This window comes from Peromyscus californicus, unplaced genomic scaffold, assembly GCF_007827085.1.
Source record: "Peromyscus californicus insignis strain IS unplaced genomic scaffold, ASM782708v3 Scaffold_4__1_contigs__length_199733344, whole genome shotgun sequence".
Taxonomy (NCBI): domain Eukaryota; kingdom Metazoa; phylum Chordata; class Mammalia; order Rodentia; family Cricetidae; genus Peromyscus; species Peromyscus californicus.
The window spans coordinates 170,026,063-170,049,402 of NW_026294562.1; the positions used below are offsets into that span (position 1 = coordinate 170,026,063).

General features: G+C 44.3%; 3 protein-coding genes across 4 annotated transcripts; all 3 read right to left on the reverse strand.

Moving 5' to 3' along the window:
• Positions 1–13,665: 13,665 nt before the first annotated feature.
• Positions 13,666–14,314, reverse strand: LOC128124066 (zinc finger protein 45-like; the record flags this gene model as incomplete). Its single annotated transcript, XM_052760300.1, is given in 2 exon segments — positions 13,666–14,182; positions 14,184–14,314. Coding segments are annotated over 2 exon segments (603 nt in total), but the record flags the coding sequence as incomplete, so codon positions are not given.
• On the reverse strand, positions 14,171–15,061 carry LOC128095568 (zinc finger protein 45-like). Its single transcript, XM_052714654.1, has one exon. It carries the CDS (start codon positions 14,936–14,938, stop codon positions 14,339–14,341), a length of 600 nt encoding a protein of 199 aa, XP_052570614.1. The 5' UTR covers positions 14,939–15,061; the 3' UTR covers positions 14,171–14,338.
• Positions 15,062–15,282: 221 nt separating this feature from the next.
• On the reverse strand, positions 15,283–22,541 carry LOC128095569 (zinc finger protein 45-like). 2 transcript variants are annotated; one of them, XM_052714656.1, is made up of 4 exons: positions 22,480–22,541; positions 18,432–18,812; positions 17,776–17,938; positions 15,283–15,636 (listed from the first exon to the last, which is right to left on the reverse strand). In XM_052714656.1, exons 2-4 carry the CDS (start codon positions 18,435–18,437, stop codon positions 15,452–15,454), a joined length of 354 nt encoding a protein of 117 aa, XP_052570616.1. In that variant the 5' UTR covers positions 18,438–18,812; positions 22,480–22,541; the 3' UTR covers positions 15,283–15,451. The 2 variants fall into 2 exon arrangements, with proteins under 2 accessions (XP_052570616.1, XP_052570617.1); XM_052714657.1 differs by lacking the exon at positions 22,480–22,541 and having other exon boundaries at positions 18,432–19,037.
• Between the last annotated feature and the right edge of the window lie 799 nt (positions 22,542–23,340).

The following is a 23,340-nucleotide window of genomic DNA, read 5'->3' on the forward strand; positions in this document are numbered from 1 at the left end:
TACACTTCCCAGAAGCCTCCGCATCAGCGCGCCCACGTAGAAGCGGGCGGGACACTGTGGAATAGCTGAGCTACACTTCCGGTAATGGGTGAGGAAACCCGGTCGTGGACTCGCTCTATGGAGTGTGGCAACTCTGTGGAGTGTGTGCCTGCCACGCAGGTATTTCTATAGCCTTCCGCGGAAATTCCTATTTGATCTGCGAGACACTGGTCCGCACTATGTAACCCAGACTGAACTCACGGTGGTCCTCCTGTCTCAGCCTTCCCCATTCTCAAGTGCTGGGCTAACTGGCGTGTGCCAGGCTGCCTTTGAAGTTGACACGACCCACAGGATCCCGGAGGAAAAGTTATAGTCTTCACCTCATGGGCGGTAATTTGGCCCTAACGTTGTTCTCATATACCTGAGTCCTAAACGAAAATAGTCCCAGACAGCACATCGGGCAGTTTGGTGCGGGAGAGCTAACCGGTGAGGAGATAGAATCTTCAAGGAATTACCGGGGAATAGGATAATGGTTTGTGCAATGTGATACTATGATACTAAAACGGATAAAGAATAAGCAAGGCAGAATGTATGTAAACATAGGCCTGATGTACACTTCAGCAGGTACAAAACGGTATATTTTATTTTGAAGGGCTTTTATATTTTTCTAATTGTCCGGATCTTTTACCTACATTTACTGGAATCTCCGTCTTTCCCCCTCAACATTTGTGTATTATATATCCCTAAAATTATGTTCTGTTTTCTTTTTAATTTTTTACAATGAAAAAAATGTTGAAATGTTTTTGTTTTGGTTCGGTTTGGTTTGGTTTTGGTTTTTCGAGACAGGGTTTCTCTATGGAGCTTTGCGCCTTTCCTGGAACTCACTTGGTAGCCCAGGTTGGCCTCGAACTCACAGAGATCCTCCTGGCTCTGCCTCCCGAGTGCTGGGATTAAAGGCGTGAAATGTTATTTTTTTAAAAACCTTCTTAGACACCACACACACACACACACACACACACACACACACACACACACACACACACACACACACCAGGCCAAGCATGGTAGCATAGGCCTTTAATTCTAGTTAGAAATTCCAGGCTGGTCACTGGAATTAGAAGCTAGAAGCTAGTCTTTTCTGTAGAGTGAGGCCCTGTCTCTAAAGGGGGAGTGGGACACATGTTCTGTGACCAGTCAGGCAGTGAAAGTCCAACACTTACTTGTCTCATGTGGCTTTTGGTGGCAAAAATTCTTTTAGATTGAAAAAAAAAAAGATGCCAGGCATATCTCTTGAATTTGAGGCCAGCCTGGGCTATATATTGAGTTCCAGGCCAGCCCAGGCTACATAGTGAGACCCTGTCTCTAAAAGAAAAGACAACCTTATTTTAAAGTCACTTGTTCTATCCAGCCAATTTTGTAAGCATGGTCTTCCTCAAATATCAGAAATGTTCTTATTTATAGGAAACCTGAAATTGTGTTAAGCCAGAACCAGAGGTGACGTGAAAGTATTTGACCAAAACCTGCACTGTACCTCCTTCACATCCAGACAGATCTGCCCACCACATCACAGCAGCATGTGGCCCAGCCTCCTCTTAACCCTCCTGATGGGCTGCCCTTTCCAAAACACAAGCACACTGATGATTCATATTCTCAGTCTCCCTCCCCCTCCCCTGCTGTGGGATGGTCTGTATGTCAAATGTGTTGCTGATTGGTCAATAAATAAATCACTGATTGGCCCGTGGCCAGGCAGGAAGTATAGGCGGGACAAGGAGGAGAATAGAGCTGGGAAGTGGAAGGCTGAGTCAGAGAGACACTGCCAGCCGCCATGATGAGAAACAGCATGCGAAGATGCCGGTAAGCCACGAGCCATGTGGCAAGGTATAGATTAATGGAAATGGATTAATTTAAGCTGTAAGAACAGTTAGCAAGAAGCCTGCCACGGCCATACAGTTGTAACCAATGTAAGTCTCTGTGTTTACTTGGTCGGGTCTGAGTGGCTGTGGGACTGGCAGGTGAGAGAGATTTGTCCTGACTGTGGGCCAGGCAGGAAAACTCTAGCTACACTCCCCTTTCTCTCCCCACTGTCTCCTGAATCTTGTAATTTCAATTCACAGGATGAAACTTTTTTTTTTTTAAATTATCCCAAAGGACCACCGTCAAAAGTTTTTTCATCCAAACCAAATCTCGGAGTATATGTGTGGCACAGTGGGGATGCTGTAACAGGCACACAAAGCAGCCAGAAAAAGAATCGTTTTCACACGATAGGATTGTCCACAGGGAAAAGCCCAAGAAACCCATAAAGAGCTGCTTCAACCATCAAGGCAGCCAAGACTGCAGCATACAAGCCTAATATAAAACAGGCCACTGGAGTTTGACATATGAGCAGTGAACAACTGGAATCTGATGTTAGAAAAATAATACTTAATTTAGCACAAAAATAATGTGGGATACTTGTCCAAAAACTGAATAAAATATGTGCCAAATCTCTATGCTGAGAACTGCACATCTCTGTTGCAGGAAACCCAGAGTCCTGGGCAGCCATATCGATTGCTGCAACAGTCCATGTTGCTAAGATGGCAATGTTCTGGTCCCAAACAAAACCAGAGTTTACTGGTTAAAAAAAAAAAAAAAAACCACAAAGCTGATTCTAAAAGTTCCTGAAAATCAAACTAATGAAAGAAAACAGCGGAGCCAGAGACAAAAGCAGAGGCCAAACTGCAGATCTGAGAAGATGGCTGGGTTGCCCCCATGCATCATGAAGGAAACCCAGTATGTGTTGGCAGAACCAGTACCAGGCATTAAAGCAGAACCAGATGAAAGCAAGTCCATTCTTTTCATGTTGTCATTACTGGACCCAGGATTCCCCTCTGGGGGAGGGATGTTTAAACTTGAACTGTCAGCACCTAAAGAATGTTTCATGACCAATATTTGTCATCCTAAGATAGCCGAATTAGGAAGAATATGTTTAGATATTATAGCATGAATCTTAGAAGGTCTTATTAATAAAATCAAACCTGGAGCCAGGTATTGGGGTGAATGCTGGAAGATCAGAAAAGCAGAACAAGCCACAGCTACCTCATCTCACAAGTTCCTCAGCTGATCCTGTTTCCTCAGACTGGATGCCTCTGAGTCCTCATCCAGAATGAATCTCAGCTAAACTGTGCTGCTCGAAAGCCTGAAAGCTTAACCAGCCAAATGCTTCTAGTTTCTGGTCTTCATGCCTTATATACCTTTCTGCTTTCTGCCATCACTCCCTGGGATTAAAGGCTCACTTTCTGGGATTAAATGCTGTGGGATGGTCTGTATGTCAAATGTGTTGCTGATTGGTCAATGAATAAATCACTGATTGGCAGTGGCCAGGCAGGAAGTATAGGCGGGACTAACAGAGGAAAATTGAGAGAGAACAGGAAGCTGAAAAAGGGAGACTCTGCCAGCCGCCATCAGGATAAGGAAGACGTAAAGTACCGGTAAGCCACAAGCCACGTGGCAAGGTATAGATTAATAGAAATGGATTAATTTAAGCTGTAAAAACAGTTAGCAAGAAGCCTGCCACGGCCATACAGTTTGTAACCAATATAAGTCTCTGTGTTTCATTGATCGGGTTTGAGCGGCTTGGGACTGGCGGGTGAGAGAGATTTGTCCTGACTGTGGGCCAGGCAGGAAAACTCTAACAACAAATGGCGCCCAACGTGGGGCAAGAGTTTCCACCTAAAACCTGAGAAAAAAGATTCTAAAACAGAGCTAAAAACAGCTTCCTAATTGTCTCTCTCAAATGAGCGGCAGCTGCCGGTTTGAGCTACTGGCGGGTTGCTGGCGTGCGCGCTCGACCTGCAGTATGGCGGGAATGAGGCCTCTGCAAATGGCACATTAAGCTACATTATGGATTTAGCCTTTGCTAGTACAAAACAAAAAAAGAGGTTTCTGGGCTACACGCTGCTTGGCTAAAAGCATAGACCCACGATAGCTCCCAGAGCTGGTGGTAAAGTACCATGCCGTGTTGGGAAGCTGCGGTGGGCGGAGCCAGCAGCCACAGCTGCTGCAGCTTAAAGCAATAGATTCACAATAAGACAGATTCAGATGTAATAGTTTAAAATGTGTGTAAAATATACGTAGGCTTGAAAGAGACAAAAAAAGGTGATATATACAGTATAGAAACAAATACATGGTTTTAAAATATAAAATCTTTAAAGAGACAGTAAAATTAATATAAAAAATAAGCCACGTAGAGATGACTATTACACAGAGAGTCTGGATTGTGTTGTCTTTGGGATTCTTAACTACAGAGAGATGTTTGATTGTAAAGGAAGCTGAGTTAAACCAGTACGTATATTTTAAAGATACTTTGACTTCAAAATTTAGATGTAAGTATATGTTGCTTTGGAAAAGAGTCTCTTTTGTTTCCACAGAAATCAAGAGGCTATGGATTTGTTCCAGAGTAAGATACATCAGGTTTGACCAGCCAAGACCCCCTGAAAGGTCTCCGATGACACCATGGCCCAGATAATCCAACATCCAGAACCGTTTCAAGACAACTGGCTCAGATGATACAGCCTCACGGACTACTCCATGATCCTAAAATTTTCTTTGTTTCCCCAGAAGATACAGCGCCCCCCTCCAGCAGGAAGTAGTAAGAGAAGCTACGCCCAAATTCCCAAATATACCAAGCTGACTTTGGAGATGTGTAAAGGTTAAAACCTTCCTTTTTAAGAAAAGAAAAGGGGAAGTGCTGTGGGATGGTCTGTATGTCAAATGTGTTGCTGATTGGTCAATGAATAAATCACTGATTGGCAGTGGCCAGGCAGGAAGTATAGGCGGGACTAACAGAGGAAAATTGAGAGAGAACAGGAAGCTGAAAAAGGGAGACTCTGCCAGCCGCCATCAGGATAAGGAAGATGTAAAGTACCGGTAAGCCACAAGCCACGTGGCAAGGTATAGATTAATAGAAATGGATTAATTTAAGCTGTAAAAACAGTTAGCAAGAAGCCTGCCACGGCCATACAGTTTGTAACCAATATAAGTCTCTGTGTTTACTTGATCGGGTTTGAGCGGCTTGGGACTGGCGGGTGAGAGAGATTTGTCCTGACTGTGGGCCAGGCAGGAAAACTCTAACAACAATTAAAGGTGTGAGTCACCATGCCTGGCTGTTTCCAATGTGGCCAATCTCACAGAGATCCAGAGGGATTTCTGCCTCTGGAATGCTAGGATTAAAGGCGTGTGCTACCACTACCTACCCTCTATGTTTAATATTGTGGCTGCCCTGTTCTCTGACCCCAGATAAGTTTATTAGTGTGCACAGTATTTTGGGGAACACAAAACCACCACAAGATATTTTGAAAGGTAAGTGGTCCCCCGCACTGCAGATCCGTACAGTTCTGCTATTGATCCAGGCTTTGTTTAATGCTCTGAATCCAGATGACCCATTAGCAAATGATGTATGTTGGGGAATAGAATATTTGTTTAAATAGGTAAAGATGTGTTACATGTATTTTGTTGAAGAACAATTGTTTAACTATGTAAACGTGTTGCTGTTTCACCTTGCCTGTCTAAGGCACCTGATTGGTCTAATAAAAAGCTGAATGGACAATAGCTGGGCGGTAGAGGGATAGGCAGGGCTGGCAGGCAGAGAGAATGAATAAGAGGAAGAATCTAGGCTCACAAGAGAATGAGGGAGAAAGAGAGGGGAGACACCCAAGGCCAGCCAGACAGACATGGAGGATGCAGGAAAGTAGGACATACAGAATGAAAGAAAGGTTGAAAAGTCCCAGGCAAAACATAATTGAAGAGAAATAGGTTAATACAAGTTATAAGAACTAGTGGGACAAGCCTAAACTAAAGCCAAGCATTCATAACTAATAATAAGTCTCTATGTCATGATTTGGGGGCCGGCAGGCCAACACAGCCTGCTACATTTGGGGCCCAATGTGGGGCATGTATTTCTACATAGGGCCTGAGAAAGCTGGGGAAAAAAGAAAAAACAAACAAACAACCCAACATGGCTTCCTAGTGGCCTGGTGCTCGTAGCATATGGAGGGGCACCTCTGCCCTACAGCGAGCACTTGATGTACGAGCACCGTACAGCTGGCACATTACATGGAAACCACAAGCTAAGTTAAAATGCCTGCCACATTGCGGGCACCAACTTCCTAGAACTAGGGCGATTAAAGGCAGCTCCTGCTTAAAAGCAGCTCTCAGCCAGGCCCAGGAGGTGTAACATTTGGCTCTCACAGACCCAAGTGGGGCAGAGCCAGCTGCCAGCACTAAGCCGCTTATGTGGCTGCATTCCTGCTCCAGAGAGGAGCACCTAGCCCTAGTCCATCCTTTGTTCAACCCATATCTTTTGTTTCTCTTATCGCCCTAAGTGAATCTTGTCTGAGAGTCTCCCAAGGATACAAAGGCCTATGCAAAACTTGGTTCAGGGAACTTGGAATGTAACTGAAGTTTTTCTGTGTCCCACCTGGTCTGCAGCCACTCAGAAGAAAATACACAGCGGCTTATATTAATTAAAACTGCTTGGTCATTAGCTCAGGCCTACCACTGACTAGCTCTTACACTTAAATTCAGCCCATTTCTGTTAATCTATATGTTGCCACATGTTCTGTGGCCTTACCTGTGTGCAATTACAGCCCTGGACAGTGGGCTGGTGTCTCCTGACTCAGCCTTCCACGTCCCAGAATTCTCCTTGTCTGTTTATCCTGCCTATACTTCCTGCCTGGCTACTGGCCAATCAACTTTTTATTTATCAACCAATCAGAGCAACACATATTCACAGCATACAGAATATCCCACAGCACTGGAAAACTGTGGTACCTGAGAAATTGAGGAATATGCACTTGACCTTGTATTTTTGGGAGCTCCTTTCAGGATGTTTTGAGCATATGGAAATCCACTTGCTAAAGTGTAAATATTGAGAAAATAAAAATGCCCTGGCCAAAGGGAAAGTGCTTCAGTCTGGAGAGACTGGAACATCCTGCAGTCATAAAAGGTTAAATTCATTCTTTTTTTTTTTAATATTTTATGTCTTGAGTGCTCTATGTGTATACTTGCTCTCCAGAAGAGGGCATCAGATCCTGTTATAGATGGTTGTGAGCCACCATGTGGGTGCTAGGAATCTAACTCAGGACCTCTGGAAGAGCAGACAGTGCTCTTAACCACTGAGCCATCTCTCCAGCCCCTAAATTCATCCTTAAGGTGCTTCTGAGTCTTCCTTCCATGGATCCACGTGAACCCACACACCCATGCTGCAACATTTTCCACACTTAGCAGTTTAAGGTTTCCCTCACACAGTCAGAAAAGGCTACAGATACAGTAAAGCAGATCCAAACTGGACTGGGGGGGACTCTAAACAGGTTACAGTGTGTTTAAAAATGTGTGTAGGTGCTTAAGAAAGAAAAGAAAATGGGTATAAACAGTCATAGGGAAAAAAAGAAATAGTTTAAAAATAATTAAGTCTGTAATATGGATCCTCTAGAGTGTTGTGTTGACTTTGAATTTTTTAAAATGCTGATGAGCAACCGACAGCTGCTGAGAGACACTGGACTGTAAGAGGGACTGCTGAATTAAACCAGCCTAGATACTTTAGGGATATCTTAACTTTAAAATGGAATTCAGAAAATATATTCCATTGGGAGAGAGGTTATGCTTTTGTTTCCACAGGAAATGAAAGGCTGTGGTTTCATTCAAGGTTAATAGAGATCGGGTTTGACCAGGGGAGACCTCCTGAAAATCTTGGCTACAGACATACAGAAATAAACCAAGAAAAACTACAAGACAGGTGACATATATACTGATCCTTCTGCATGGGAACAGTTCTGAGACTGGACAACAAATGTTACAACTAGTTTTCCCAGGACTTGACCATCATCTCAATTTTCTCAGGGTCCCCTGGAGATGCTGTCACCCTCAGACAACAGGAAGCAGTCTGGAGAACAGAATGCCCACATTCCAAGAGGTGAGGTGGGTGGTTTTTGGTCATTCAGTGGGTTATGGATGTCTGTCATTGTTTAGGAGGGATATAGGAATATAGAATAAAAAGACAAGTATTAACCTCAAATATTTTACATTGGTATGGATTTTGTTATATTGATACAAATTTAAAGTTATTTTTGTTATACTGTGTTGTTTCAACTCATTTGGGGTATTGTGCTTATATTAGGTATGTTTTTTATAGTTAGATAAATTTTAGATAGATAGGTGATCTTCAGAAACTTCAGAGACCTACAGAATAAGGCATTTAAGATGTTTTGATAACCTAAGGCTTTTCATGGCAGTGAGACATGTCTGCTCCTGGCAGCACTGATCTACTTCATAAAAGGATGACAGGCACTGAAGAATCTCTATATAGAGTTTGCTTTCAATGTGGCAAAGCTAGCCATTTGGGCAAGAAACTGCCCTTGCCTTGACTGCTGACAGTATACTATCCCAACTGGACATGCAGGACACAAAAGAAAGTGAGCACTGAACTTTTCCAAGACAAGGCAGGACAGTCCTTCAAAAATCCTGCTTCACGGAAAAGTCTGCCAGATATTCTTCAGGACACACAGGGAAGTGACTGCTGAACTTTACCAAGACAAGGTGGGACAGTCCTTCAATATTCCTGCTTCACAGAAAAGTCTGTCAGGTACTCTAGGCTTGTAGGCTGAAGATGGATGCCCCAACATTGCAAAAGAACGTTGGGTGACTGTCCAGGCAGCCAGACAGATGTCACTGTCATTTTATAGTTTTGGAAGTGGCTTGCATTGCACTTCCTGTTTGCTCAAGTAATATTATATCCTTCTGGGGTCTTTGATGAAGTTGAATAGATAGTTATATTACAGTTTTCCTTCATTATGATAGAAAATAAATTTGGTACAAAACTTTGGATTCACCAAGATAGGATAAATAATGGGGTATTTTCTCTGAATTTGCCAAATACAAATGGACTAGATATTGTAAATGTAATTCTTACTTGATAATTGTTCTTATTGTTTATAGTTTTACTATGTTAAAGTAAAAGCCTTTCCTTTTTTATTTAGACAAAAAGTGGGAAATGTTGTAGAATAGATATGTTTAACTATGTGAAGATTTGTCACATTTCTTTGTGTTTCAAAATAATTGTTTAACTATGTAAAGATGTGTTGCATTTGTTTATGCTGCATTTGTTTTAACTATGTAAAGATGTGTTGCTGTTTCATCTTGCCTGCCTAAGGCACCTGATTGGCCTAACAAAAACCTGAATGGCCAGTAGCTAGGCAGAGGAGGGATAGGCAGGGCTGGTGGGCAGAGACAAAGGGGGATAAACAGACAGACAGACATAGAAGAAACAGGAAAGCAGGATGGCAGTACATAGATGAGGTAAACAAGCCTCAGGGAAACACATAGATTAATAGAAATTGGTTAATTAAAGAAAAAAGCAGGCTGGAGCCATGGCTCAGAGGTTAAGAGCACTGGCTGTTCTTCCAGAGGACCCAGGTTCAATTCCCAGCACCCACATGGCAGCTCACATCTGTCTGTAACTACAGTTCCAGGGGATATGGCACCCTCACACAGACATACATGCAGGCAAAAACAAAATAAAACAAAACACCCATGCATGTAAAATAAAAATACATCTTGGCCGGGCAGTGGTAGCACATGCCTTTAATCCCAGCACTCGGGAAGCAGAGCCAGGCAGATCTTTGTGAGTTCGAGGCCAGCCTGGTCTACAAAGCGAGATCCAGGAAAGGGGCAAAGCTACACAGAGAAACCCTGTCTCGAAAAAACAAAAAACAAAACAAAACAAAACAAAAAAGGCTATCTAGAAATAAGCCTAAGCTAAGGCTGAGTATTCATAATTAATAATAAGTCTCCATGTCATGATTTGGGGGCTGGAAGTCCAAGAAAGCCTGCTATAGATGTAGCCGAGCAGTGGAAGACCAACAAATTCCAAGCCATAGAAGCAGTGAGAGCATGGACTAGGCTATGTACCAGGAATAATGTTGAAGTCGATTAGACCATCAGGTGTCCATCACTTCTCCTGTTCTGCCAAGACTTCCACCCTTTTTTGTTTGCATGCATTGGACACAGTCCTAGAAACATTGCAGAATAAAAGCTCAGACACCTTCATCTTAGGTGATTACATGCTCATTAGCAAATCTGTGTCTTGTCCTGATTCACTGTTGTAAAGCATGGGCAGAGGCTGTTAGTATCATCCGAGTTGTTGTGAAATGTTTAAAAGCCATGGCTCTCTGCTTGGCTTCGTTTCCCCGTCAGGGTTTAAGTACAAAGCGCTGTGGATGAAGGTAGTTCTCAGGGTTAGCTGCCAGGGGTATGGGTGTTTTTATTTTACACTTTAGTGGGGAGAGTGGTTTTAGTTCTATGATCTCCTTCTCCTCCCCTATCTTACGGGATCTAATTGTAGTGGTTAAATGCAACTAGCCAGTTTTTTAGAATATACTCTCTAGCCAAGTCTAACTTTAGATGCTGTAGATGGACAAGCTTGATTGTCTGAACCGAAATGGGAACGTTAAATAAACATCACAGCCCTCACTAATGACGCTGTCACTCTGCTGTCAAGTGTAGACTCCGCTCCCCCCCAGAGAAGAAAGCTTGTGACCACTTTGTACGGCTTGTCTGGAGACTTCTGCCAAACTCACGTTCTAGTAAAATATTTTTTTGTTATCCAAAAAAGAAGAGGAGGAGGAGTCAAATTAATTTTGAGAAAGATTGGAGTTGGAAGACTCACACTGACTGCAGTGAATCAAAACAAGCTACTCTTCTTCTTTTTTTTTTTCGGTAACAGCTCTTATTACACAATATCTGGGAAAACATCATACAGGCATGGGGGACCGAGAGGCCAGGGAAAGACAGGCACATGGATTATCCACACAAGTGTGACAGACTCCAGATGTCCACATGACCTCACACTTATGCAAAGTTAGCTGAAATGCACTAGGTGTTGATGACAAGGACTCTGGCCGCCGAGCGCCCACACACACAGTGTGCACACACACCCACCGAGGCAGATACATAGATACATAACTTAAATTTTTTGAAGAGTCTGGGAAAGTTAAGCATAGTCCTACTCTGTAATCCATCAATAATCTTAGATACTTATGAATCCAAAAGAAATGTTAGATTATTTATAAAACGGTATGAAATGCTTATAGCTGCTTTCTTCATAACCACGAAATCTGGAAATCCAAACATTGTTCAAGTGGCAAAAGAATAAACAAACATGGTATATCCACATAAAAGAATACTATTCAGCAATGAAAAAGGAATGATAGGCCTAGGGATGAAGCTAGTGGTAGAACATTTGTTTAATATGTGACACCTGGGTCCAATCACTAGCTAAACCCGCAAAGATACATAAACAATATGGGTGAATTAAAGAGTTACACCAACTGGAAACCTTAGACTCAACAGGCTACAAACTATAGGATCCCACTTACGACATTTTGGAAGAAGTAAACTATTAGAAAACAGATCACTGGTTGCTACAGGTAACAACGGGGACTGCAGAGAAGAGAAGTTCAGGGCAGGGGATGCTGGAGCCATTAGATATTTTGACTGTGGTGGTTTCGTGACATTTTTCAAAGCTCAGAATGATATACAAAAGTCGATTTTACTGTAAAAATATCCACCTAAAGTTATTTTAAATGCTAGTTCTCTTGGTTTGTGACTGGGTGTAGTGGTGCACTCCTTTAATCTCAGTATTTGGGAGGCAGACAAATTTCTCTTGAGTTCCAAGCCAGCCAGAAATACAGTGCGATCTAGGTTCCCTCCCAGTTTTTAATTACCTTTTTATGTTAGGGGTGAGGTGTATGTGTGCCAGACTGCACATGTGGAGGTCAGAGGACAACGTAGGGGGTCCGTTCTCTCCACCATGTGAATTCTGGGGTTGAACTGAGGTCATCACATTTAGCAGCAAGTACCTTTACCCACCAAGCCAACCCCACTGGTCCTGTTTGAGTTTTGTTTGTTTGTTTTTCAAGACAGGGACAGTTTCTTTGTCTGTCAGCTCTAGCTGTCCTGGAACTCACTCTGTAGACCAGGCTGGCCTTGAACTCAAAGAGATCCACCTGCCTCTGCCTCCCGAGTGCTGGGATTAAGCCACCATGCCCGGTTTCCTGTTTAATTTTTTTTTTTTAAGACAAAGCCCAGGCTAGCCTCAAATTCACTATGAAGTTAAAATTGGTCTTGAACTCCTGATCCTACCTCCCAAGTACTGAGATTACAGGTGTATGCCACCATATTTGGCTAGGACTTCATACCTAGTTTATCTCACTGAGAACTTATATTATCAAAAATGGATAGAAACTTTTGTTACATTTTTTTCTGCATCTACTGAGATAAGAATCAATAGTCCATATTTAATCCACACGAGCTCAAGAACAAACCTAAGTGATGTGCAGTGTGAGAACCATGCTGGTTGGCACTGAGGATGGGACTGACTGGAAATGGGCATAAAGCACCTGTTCAGCAGGAATGTTACAGACGTTGGTGTTGGAGAGGATTACATGTGTCTACACTTCTCAGAACTCAGGAAAGCATAAATGAGATTTGTGCACATTGGCACTGAAGCACTGTTAGCATACACAAGTGCTGTCCACAACACAGCATCTGCACACAGGAACTTCAATTTGATAGCTATTCCATGTAGGTTGGGTAAAGGAGAATAGGCATCTAGAAGGCCCTGCAAGCCTTCTAGAACACTTCTGAGGATGCTTTCATGAGAGGGGCTGGAGAGATGGCTCAGGCTGCTCTTCAAGAGGACCTGAGTTCAAGTCCCAGCAACCACATGGTAGGTCACAACTATCTACAATGAAGATATGATGCCCTCTTCTGGCATGCAGGCATACATGCAGGCAGAAGAATGTATATATAATAAATAAATAAATCTCAAAAAAAAAAAAAAGACTTAAAGGTACCAGGTAGTGGTGGCATATGCCTTTAATCCCAGCATTCAGGAGGCTGAGGTAGGCGGATCTCTGTGAGTTTGAGTCCAGCCTGGTCTACAAAGCAAGTTCCAGGACAGCCAAGGCTGTTGTTATATGGAGAAACACTGTCTTAAAAAACAAAACAAACAACAACAACAAAAAAAACCCTTTGACAGATAACAACAACAACAACCAAAAAACCCCTATCAAACAATTGCTCCTCTTGCTGATTATTAATATTTTGGTGTGTTGAAATGGAGTTTCAAACTGTAGCTCAGGATAATCCTATAGAAAAACTCTCCCCTTGGCCTCCTGAGAGTTGGAATTACAACTGTGAGCCATTATGTGTGGCTTTATTATTTTTTTCTGTCTTTTTTTTTTCTGGAGCTGAGGACCGAACACAGGGCCTTGCACTTGCTAGGCAAGCGCTCTACCACTGAGCTAAATCCCCAACCCGGCTTTCTTGATGCTTAACAATTACTGAAAGCACACAATGTGTTAGGCACTGGAAAGGTGGGTCAGATTTGGCTGTGTATGATGTCTCTCCTCTTTGGAGTTTAAATCCTATTGAACAGGCTTGTGCTTCTAGTTAATTCCAGGCCAAGTTCATCTTTCCAGGGCATCTTGTCTGCATGGATCTGATAAGGGTCAAGGTTCTGGATGAAATGACCAAAAGTCCATTCTGACTAGTTCATGTCTGGTCTCCCAAAAACCATGGCAGTCTACTATAGCTCCAGGTAACATACATTCCCAATTATGAGATAACTTTTCTGTGCCCTTTGACAGCTCAGATCAGAGAGTTCAGCATCCTCTTGAAATATGAAGTTTGTAGAGCTTATTTCCTGTATGAATCCTCAGATGAAGAAAGGCCCTTACCACATTCATCCTTAGCATGGGCTCGCTGGTGAACCAGGAGACCGGAGCTCCAGCTGAACCCTTTCCCATAAGCCTCACACTTGAAAGGTTTCTCTCCAGTGTGAACCCTCTGGTGGGCTTGAAGGTATGAGCTCCAGCTAAAGACTTTCCCACACTCGTCACACTTGTACGGTTTCTCTCCAGTGTGGACCCTCTGGTGGGCTTGGAGGTAGGACCTCTGCCGGAAGCGTTTTCCACACAGGTCACATGGGAATGGTTTTTCTCCTGTGTGGACTCCACGGTGAGCGAGAAAATTGGATGCCCGACAGAAACCTTTTCCACACTCCTCACATTGATAGGGTCTTTCTCCAGTGTGGGACCTCTGGTGGGCTTGAAGTTGTGACCCTGCACTGAAGCCCTTCCCACATACCACACACTGATACGGTTTCTCCCGTGTGGACTCTCTGATGCACCTGAAGACTTGAGGACTGACTGAAGGCTTTCTCACATTTATAGGGTTTCTCTCCTGTATGGATTCTACAATGAACATTAAAATCTGAACTCCGTCGGAAGCTCTTCCCACACTTGCTATATTGTAGGGTTTTTCTTCAGTGTGGACTCTCCAATGCATCTGAAGACTTGAGAACTGACTGAAGCCTTTTCCCACGCTCTGCACACTGATATGGTTTCTCTCCCGTGTGGACTCTCTGACGCACTTGGAGACTTGAAAACTGACTGAAGGATTTCCCACACTTCTCACATTTATAGGGTTTCTCTCCTGTATGGATTCTACAATGAACGTTCAGATCTGAATTCCGACGGAAGCTCTTCCCACATGTGTTACATCTGTAGGGTTTCTCGCCAGTGTGGCCTCTCTGATGGGCCAGAAGGTTTGAGGCCTGGCTGAAGCCCTTCCCACACTCCTCACATACGTAGGGTTTCTCTCCCGTGTGGACTCTAATATGAATGTTAAAATCAGAACTCCGACTGAAGCCCTTCCCACAAGCATCACATAGGTAAGGCTTCTCTCCAGTGTGGCCTCGCTGATGGTCCAGAAGATTAGAGGCCCGACAGAATTCCTTCCCACACTCCTCACATTTGTATGGTTTCTCTCCGGTGTGGCTTATCTGATGAGCTTGGAGGTGTGAGCCTACACTGAAGCCCTTCCCACGCTCCTCACACCTACAGGGCTTTTCTCCTGAGTGCATTCTACAATGAATGTTAAGGTGTGAGCTGTAACTAAAGCCCTTGCCAGAGGCACCACATCTGTATGGTTTCTCTCCAGTGTGGATTCGATGATGGGCGTGTAGCCGTGAAAACCAGCTGAAGCCCTTCCCACACTCCTCACACTTATAAGCCTTCTTTGCAGCGTGGACTCTCTGATGGACTTGAAGATAGGAGCTTTGATTGAAGCTTGCCCCACACTCCTCACATTTATAGGCCTCATCTCCTGCGTGGACTAACAGGGGTGTCTGACCATGTGAGTCTTTCCCAAGAGTCCCACACTCCTCATATTCGTTTGAGTTTTCTTCAGTGGGGACGCTCTGATGAGACTGAAATAGTGGCCTTTGACTGAGATTTTTAAACAGTGCATCAGACTGGGTCGATCTGTGTCTCTTGTGGACTCTCTGATGGGGCTGAAGACTGAGAGGAAGAGCATCATGTGACTAAGTCCGAGGGAGTCGGTACAAGTGGAAACTGATGCTGAGAGCGGGATGGATTCACGAGAGCGGCAAAAGCCCTGGCTGACACCAGCCCCAAAGTTGTGCACAGGCTGAGAAGCAGGGTAGCTGAGTCACTCTGTTCTCACCTGTAGACTCACAGTTCCAACTGACCATCGTCAACACCCAAAGCAAGTCTTCTCTCTTGAGTTGGAGTGAAACCTCTGGAGTCATGATCTGATGCCCTGTGAGGAATACATTTGAAATCAACACAGCAGAGTCCCAAGTCCTAAAAACAAGCATTCCACTGCATCTGCTTCAGGACATCAAACCCGTTCTTCCCCAACCTATAATACAAGTCAGTGGAAGACATACATTGTTTGAAAAGCCCCAAAACATACAGACACAGACTTTAGTATACATTACTTGACAAATGTCTATTTTCATTATCCCCTCTCCCTAGTCTCTCAAACTGTCCTTGGTCATGTGCTAGATAGACTGCCAGTGCCACGCCCACGATGGTGTCGCCCGCGTGACAAATGCCTTGGATGAGGTGGTTACGTGGGAAAGGGGGGCTCGCGGCCCTCGGGTCTATGCCCCCGGCGACCCCTTATCAATCTGCCTGAATCATGGTGCCAGGCTACACGGAACCATGCAAAATCTGCTTGCAGAGGCTGGTTGGCATTCTGCCTTTTTTCTCTTTGCAGCTGTGACTATTGCTGTTTCCTTGTGTATCAATTTCAGGGAGTTAGCTCTCAATGTTCCTGATGTGCCCCATAAAGAGAATAATGATTCCTCAAAAGTGGCCTCAATACCCCCACCTATAATTCAAGCTTTTAGGCAAACAGTTAAAGAGAGTCCTAGAAGTTTGGGGGAATTTATGAATGATTTAGAGCAAAAAGAACTTATGACTCAGAGGGACAAGGATTCTAGTGAGGAGAGATGAAAGTAAAAGTCCAGGAACTCATAAGCAATCCACACGCGCAGCCAACAGCAGCTGCAAGGAAGCAGTTACAGGAACTAGCCAGTCCTACAAGAATTATCAAGGGACAAATAGAGTTTCTCATCAAGGGTCGGTGGTGGCAACCCCCTAAATTTAATCCTAGATATAATAATTATTTGGAGCCATTGCCCTTTACGGGAGCTTATGATAAACATGGGAACCAATGGGTGAATCATAAAAGCATGAAAACAGAATGGCATAAGTTACAGTTCATGGAAAGAATAGCTAGGTCCCAACCCCCCTGGTGCCTTCTCACCTGCAGGCAAAGGTTAAATATTTTCACACAAATGAAACCATGGTTAGAACGATGGTGGGAAGGGTTTAATTTTGATACAAAACGAAGGTCTAATAATTACGTAGAAGGAAAAACTTCAGCTAGGGCCGTAATGTTCTCTGTCTGGATGAGGGACCACAAAAGAGGAAATAACACCTGTACTCATGAGATCTATTAATCATTCTGAGAAAATTGTGTGACCACATTGTTAATTCTATGTCTATCGCCCCACTGGCCGATTGCCTTGTTTTCTTCAAATGATTGTATAAAAAACACTGCTTGATCTGAGTAAAATTGCAGCAGTTTCACAGCATACTCTCGTGTCTGTGTCTGTCTGTCATTCGCCGAATCTCACTTATCCTGAGTACCTTCGACCTGTTCTCCCTCGGTCTGGTGTTCCTACTGAGACCCAGTCCGCGGCATGCCAGGGTGTTTTCTTACATTTTATTTGGTATGTATGTTTGTGCACACCACTGGTGGTCAGAGACAAGTGGGACTTGGTTCTCTCCCTCCGTCACGTAGGCCCCGGGGATTGAAATGGGGTCATTACCCTTGGGACCAGGTGCCATTGACTGATGACCAACTCTATTTTATTTAATTTTTAAAATATTTCTCCTGATTTATATTGATGTGTATATGTTTCTGTGTGTGTGTGTGTGTGTGTGTGTGTGTGTGTGTGTGTGTGTGTGTGTGTATGAGTGCAGGTGACAATGGAAACCAGTAGAGGGCAGCAGATCCTCTGGAGCTGGAGTTACAGGTATTTGTGAGCCACCTGATGTGGGTGCTAGGAGCCAAACTCTGGTCTTCTAAAAGAGCAGACAGCATTAACTGATGAGCTCTCTCTCCAGCTGCCTCAACTTAGTTCAGTGAAAATAGTGTTGGTAGGTGTGACTCAGAGTGTGCCACAATCTACTAATTGAGATTATAATTTGAGAAAGATGAAAACATACTACCATGCTTTCAATTTTTGCTTCATTTGTAAAACTAGGGAGATTCCAACTCTGTATCACATGATGACTAGAAAACTAGAATGTACTTCAAGAGCTCGGATCACATCTAGGGCCAAACTGCGTGGACCTGTTGTTCAGCACCAGTGTCTGCCCTCACCCAGGGACACCACATTCCTGAAGTTCTCTAGCATCACGTCACAGTACAGCTTCTTCTGGGCAGCGTCCAGCAGCTCCAGCTCCTCCTCACTGAAGACCACAGCCACATCCTTGCATGTCACCATCTCCTGTGACACCAAACCCTCAACTTCAACCTTGGTCTTCTGCAAGAAGGAAAGCTCTGAGAAGTGTGGAAAGATGAGTGGAGAGCAAGTCCTGAGCTAAGAACCCAGAGGCCATGTTTCCATACCACTCACCCGCTTTTTGTTACTGCTCCTTTTTGTTTTGGAGACAAGGTCTTGTTTTGTAGCCTTGGTTGATCAGAAATTGCTGTGTAGACCAAGCTGGCCTGAACTTGTACTGATCTTCCCACCTCTGCCCCTGCCTCCCAAATGCTGGAATTTCAGGTGTGAACCACCATGCCAGGCATTCATCTGCTCAATCACATAATTGTTAAAAGTTTTGATACTGGAAGATGAAAGGTCGAATCCAGGGCCTCATGGATGTTAGGCAAGAGCTCTACCAGTGAGCTACATCCCCAGCGCTGTCCTCCCCACACAGCTGTGCACAGTAGTGTCCCAACTGGAACACTCCTGGCATTATGTGCCAGATACTTCTCAGCTGAGGGGGCTCCCTGGTGCACTGTGGGATGCTCACCATCATCTTGAGCCTCTATCCACTTGTTGCCTGGGGGTGAAATCAGCTTTAGAACCATCATGGCCAATGAGGCTGCTTTAACTTTCCATCTGGAAACTGGCCCTGAACATTCAGGATCCCCAGATGAACCACAGTCATCCCAGATGAGGATCCACTCCAGAGTGAGCCAGGAAAGGGGATCCTCGTCTGCCGCGTCTTGCACCCACCAGGAGAAGGTCCTGCATCCTCAGTCACAGGATCCCTTGGAGTCTGAGGGGTGTTGGTCCCTGTGCAGACGTCAGCGTCTGAGCTTCGCCCTCCTGACTGTTGAACGCACTGAAGGCAGCGCTGCCTCACAAGGCTGCTCCGAGGAACTAGACTTTTCCATCTGAGTACATTATTCTGCCAATACAGCACATTCACATAGTGAAGGAAACAGGAAAAGCAGTTAGTAAACACACCTGGGTGTGACTCAGCTATGAGAAAGGAAATCCTATCTTTCTCATTTGAAAAAAAATGAACATCTTCTATGATTAATTAGAACACATTGAACAATATACTTTCCATAAAGAGCAGCCAAAGTATTACATATTAAAAGTATGTTTTAGGGGCTGGAAATATAGTGGCTCAGTGGTTAAGACAACTGGCTGCTCTTCCAGAGGATCCAGGTTCAATTCCCAGCACACACATGGCAGCTCACAAGTAATTGTAACTCCAGTTCCAGGAGATCCAACACCTTTTTGGCTCCATATGGAGCACAGACTTATATGCAGGCAGAACACTCATACAAATGAAATATTTTAATGTGTTTTAATTAAGTATTTCTTTTTTTTTTTTTTAAAGATTTATTTATTTATTATGTATACAGTGTTCTGTCTGCATGTATCTCTGCAGGCCAGAAGAGGGCACCAGATCTCATTACAGATGGTTGTGAGCCACCATGTGGTTGCTGGGAATTGAACTCAGGACCTCTGGAAGAGCAGCCGGTGCTCTTAACCTCTGAGCCATCTCTCCAGCCCTAATCAAGTATTTCTAAACAACAGGAACGGTAGTAAAATTTCCTTGCATTTCTTCTGGAGGAAAAGGTTAATTTATACAAATATTACAATAACATTTCTTAAGACATCAAAACTGCTAAACTATTTAAATATCTGTGGGTAGACAAAAGACATCTGTCACATGTGCCTCTTTTATGACTGATCATGAAGATTTCTGGAATCATGATGTCAATAAAACCATGGATAAAAGCGGTTATGACAGTACATGCCTGAAATCTCAGCACTGAAGGTCAAGCAGGAGTATTGAGACTTTGAGACCAGACTTAGCTACACAGTAAGACTCGGTCTGTTAAATTAAAAAAGAAGGCCGGGCGGTGGTGGCGCACGCCTTTAATCCCAGCACTCGGGAGGCAGAGCCAGGCGGATCTCTGTGAGTTCGAGGCCAGCCTGGTCTACAGAGTTGAGTCCCAGGAAAGGCGCAAAGCTACACAGAGAAACCCTGTCTCGAAAAACCAAAAAAAAAAAAAAAAAAAAAAAAAAAAAAAAAAAAAAAAAAAAAAGGGGACTTGGGATGTGGCTCAGTGGTAGAACCTTTGCCTAGCACAGAGAAGCCTTAGATTTAATTTCCAGTATGGGAAAATGAATTAAGGTGTACATCACTTGAAAATGTATAATTTAAAACTTTAATCTAGACTGCTATTACAAATAAAACATTGTGCCATGAAAAAAAGAAGAAAGGAAATTGGGTGTTTTACAAACAAAATGACAGAAAAGGTGAATTTATTCAACAATACTCACTTTCCCATACTGTGCTCAATTCTAATTTCAAGGTGAGTGTTAGATTCACTTTTATGTGTATGATTTGCTTGCATGTATGGTTCTGCACCACATGCGTACTTGGTGTCCATGGAGGGCAGAAGAGAATGTCAGATCCCCCGGAACTGCAGCTGTGGAAAGTTGTATGTCACCACGTGGCTGCTGGGAACCAAACTGGGTCTTTTACAAGAACAGAAACACTGCTGAGCCATCTCTCCAGTCCCCTGAGGTAATTTTTATAAACAAAAAGAAATCAATCTATATTAAAATAAAGGTTAATAAGCATTCAGCCACAGGTCCCTGTTTAACAAACAAGTTAATTTATGTGCGTCAGTGTTTCACCTGCAGTATGTCTATGCACCGTGTGCAGAGGCCAGAAGAGGGCAGCAGATCCCAGGGACCTGGAGTTAAGCATGGTTGTGGGTCCTGGGAATTGAACCCAGATCCTGTGCAGGAGCAGCCAGTGCGCTCTCTTTCTCTCTCCCTCCCTCCCTCCCCTCCTCCCTCCCTTCCTAGCCTCTCTCCCATGACCACACATGCACTGGCAAAACACTTAGTGATTCTGGGGCCTTATGTCCTATGTAATCCGTGTGCTGTGTGATCACGTAATTTTCGAGAAACATGATCATGTAATCTATGTGCATTCATGGTTTAGCTACGTAAGCCCATATGCGCAAGTGTGGGGAAATCCATAAAAAACGAATCACATATTTCTCTCCTCTCTCCCTGCACGATCTTCAATAGAACTAAACACATCCCCTCCATTCTCCTTCCCCTAATAAACTCTTTTAGTGGATTTTGTTGTGCCTCATGTCTTTTCTCACATGGTAAACAGTGCTGCTTAATGAATAACACAGCGCTGCATAATAACTAACCCTTCCTTCCTTCCTTCCTTCCTTTCTTCTTTTTTTTTTTTTCTGAGACAGGGTTTCTCTGTGTAGCCCTGGCTGTCCTGGAACTTGCTCTGTAGACCACGCTGGTCTGGAACTCTGAGATCCACCTGCCTCTGCCTTCCAAGTGCTGGGATTAAAGGCGTGCGCCACCAACTCCAAGCCTTGTCTCCCTGATACTCTGGACGACAAAAACAGACAAACTCAAGCATGGTCTCACACTTACAGGATGAACTCAGATCCCGGGATAAGGGAGGGTGGTTTAGAAGGTGAAAGAACTCTGAGGGAGCAGGAAGTGTGCCACTGGGGGAGGGCCTTGAGGTTTCAAAGGCCATCAGCCATTGCCACCTAGCTCTCTGCTTCTGTGGCTCTCTCAGCAGCTGCTCAGCGCCATCCCTGCCTGCCTGCCGGTTCTTGTCCAAGATCAGAACTGTACATCAACTTTTGAATACTCTACTATTGATGGATTCTACAGCTCACCAAAAATAAATAAGCCAAGCAAAGGGATTCTGGCCATCTCTAGCAAGGTGAGGACGGCTCCATTCCCTCTGCCTTGCTGAAAAACACCCAGTAGATTATATTCCTAAAACTAGCCACCAAGCTCTATTCCCTAATTTTGCCTGAGGCTGACTACCAAAGTCCAGCTATCAAAAGACCCTTTGATTCACCTAATTAACATGCCCAATTAAAGTTAAACACCTCATCCTAACACGGGGTTTCCTACTTTCACTTTATAAACCGTCCTTTGCCTGTGTGCTGTGTCTGCCTCCTCTATCCAGAGGCAGTTCTCTGTCTCCCCATTCGGGACAAATATGGCCCCCCGCGTTACCTTGTGCCCCTCCCCTTTTCCCTCTTCAATTTTCTCCTCTACCACTGCATCCTAGCCCATTCTAACACAGACCTCCCCTTTTCCTCCTCTTAAAAATTACACCTGCAGCCAGGTAGGTGGTGGCGGCAGCAGAGGAGGCTCACGCCTTTAATCGCAGCACTCAGGAGGAAGAGCTCGGCAGATCTCTGTGAGTTCGACGCCAGCATGGTCTACAGAGCAAGATCCAGGCACTAAAACTACACAGAGAAACCATGTCTCGAAGAAACAAAAAACAAACAAAAATTACGCCTGCAAAGATTTGCTGCTGTTTTTCTGCCTGAGTCAGAAAGCGGCCACTTTAACTTTTCTTTCCTGCTTAATAAAGGATCTCACTGTGAAAACAGGTGTTTGGGTGTGGTTTGTGCCTAATCTGGGGTCTGTGGGGGAGTCCCCTTCACGAAGGAACAATTTTGTCCCTGTTTTGCGGTCTGTTCCCAAACCTTAGCATCACCCTGTTGTCTGCCCGTTGGACAGCCACGTGAATCACAGGTACTCACCGGATAACTGCTCCCCCTGCTGGCCACTCTGAGAAGGACACGGTGCGGTCCCTGTACCCACTAGGGGAGAGAACACCAAAACTAAGTAATGCTAAGAAAGAAGAGCCACACGTTAGGGACAGGGGCGATCCCAGAGGAGCAAAGGCAGCCAAGCACTTTCTCCCTTTGCACTTTTATTTGGTTTTTGTCAGGGTCTCACTGCATAGGGTCGCCTGGACTAGAGAGAGTTTGAGGCCATGTTGGGCCACACAAGACTCAGTTGCACACACAAGGATTGCTAAACTGTCCACTCTGTGGTGCTTTTGAAAGGCAGCCCTAAGAAATGAATAGAAAAGCTCCTCTCTTGGTCTTCGTATATAGACACAATGAATTTGAAGTCCTACTGAGTAAACATTGGGAACAGGAGGCTCCCTGCAGCTCACCGACCAGCTTGTCTTATGGGATGGACACGCACCAGGTTCAGTGAGCCTGTCTCAGAAGACACAGTAGAGAGTGGCCTCCACACACACCTACCACCCCTACACACACACACACACACACACACACACACACACACACACACACACACGCACACACAAGCACACACACACACAGGGCAAAACAAAACGTGTTGGGAGAGGAGGAAAAGCAGGAAGACTTTCAAAAACGAGACAGCATGACAGAGTGACTGTCACCGGAGTTCATTTTACTCTATTTGACTGTTGGGAAACTTCCATAGTGAAAACACAAGCAGAAAAAGAAAACACTGTGAATTCTGTGACGACGATTTCCCGGACTCCACCTGTGAACACCACACTCGTTCTTTTCCAAACAGGTCCGGGGCTGCGGAGTTGGCTTATCAGGGAACAACACTTGCTGTCC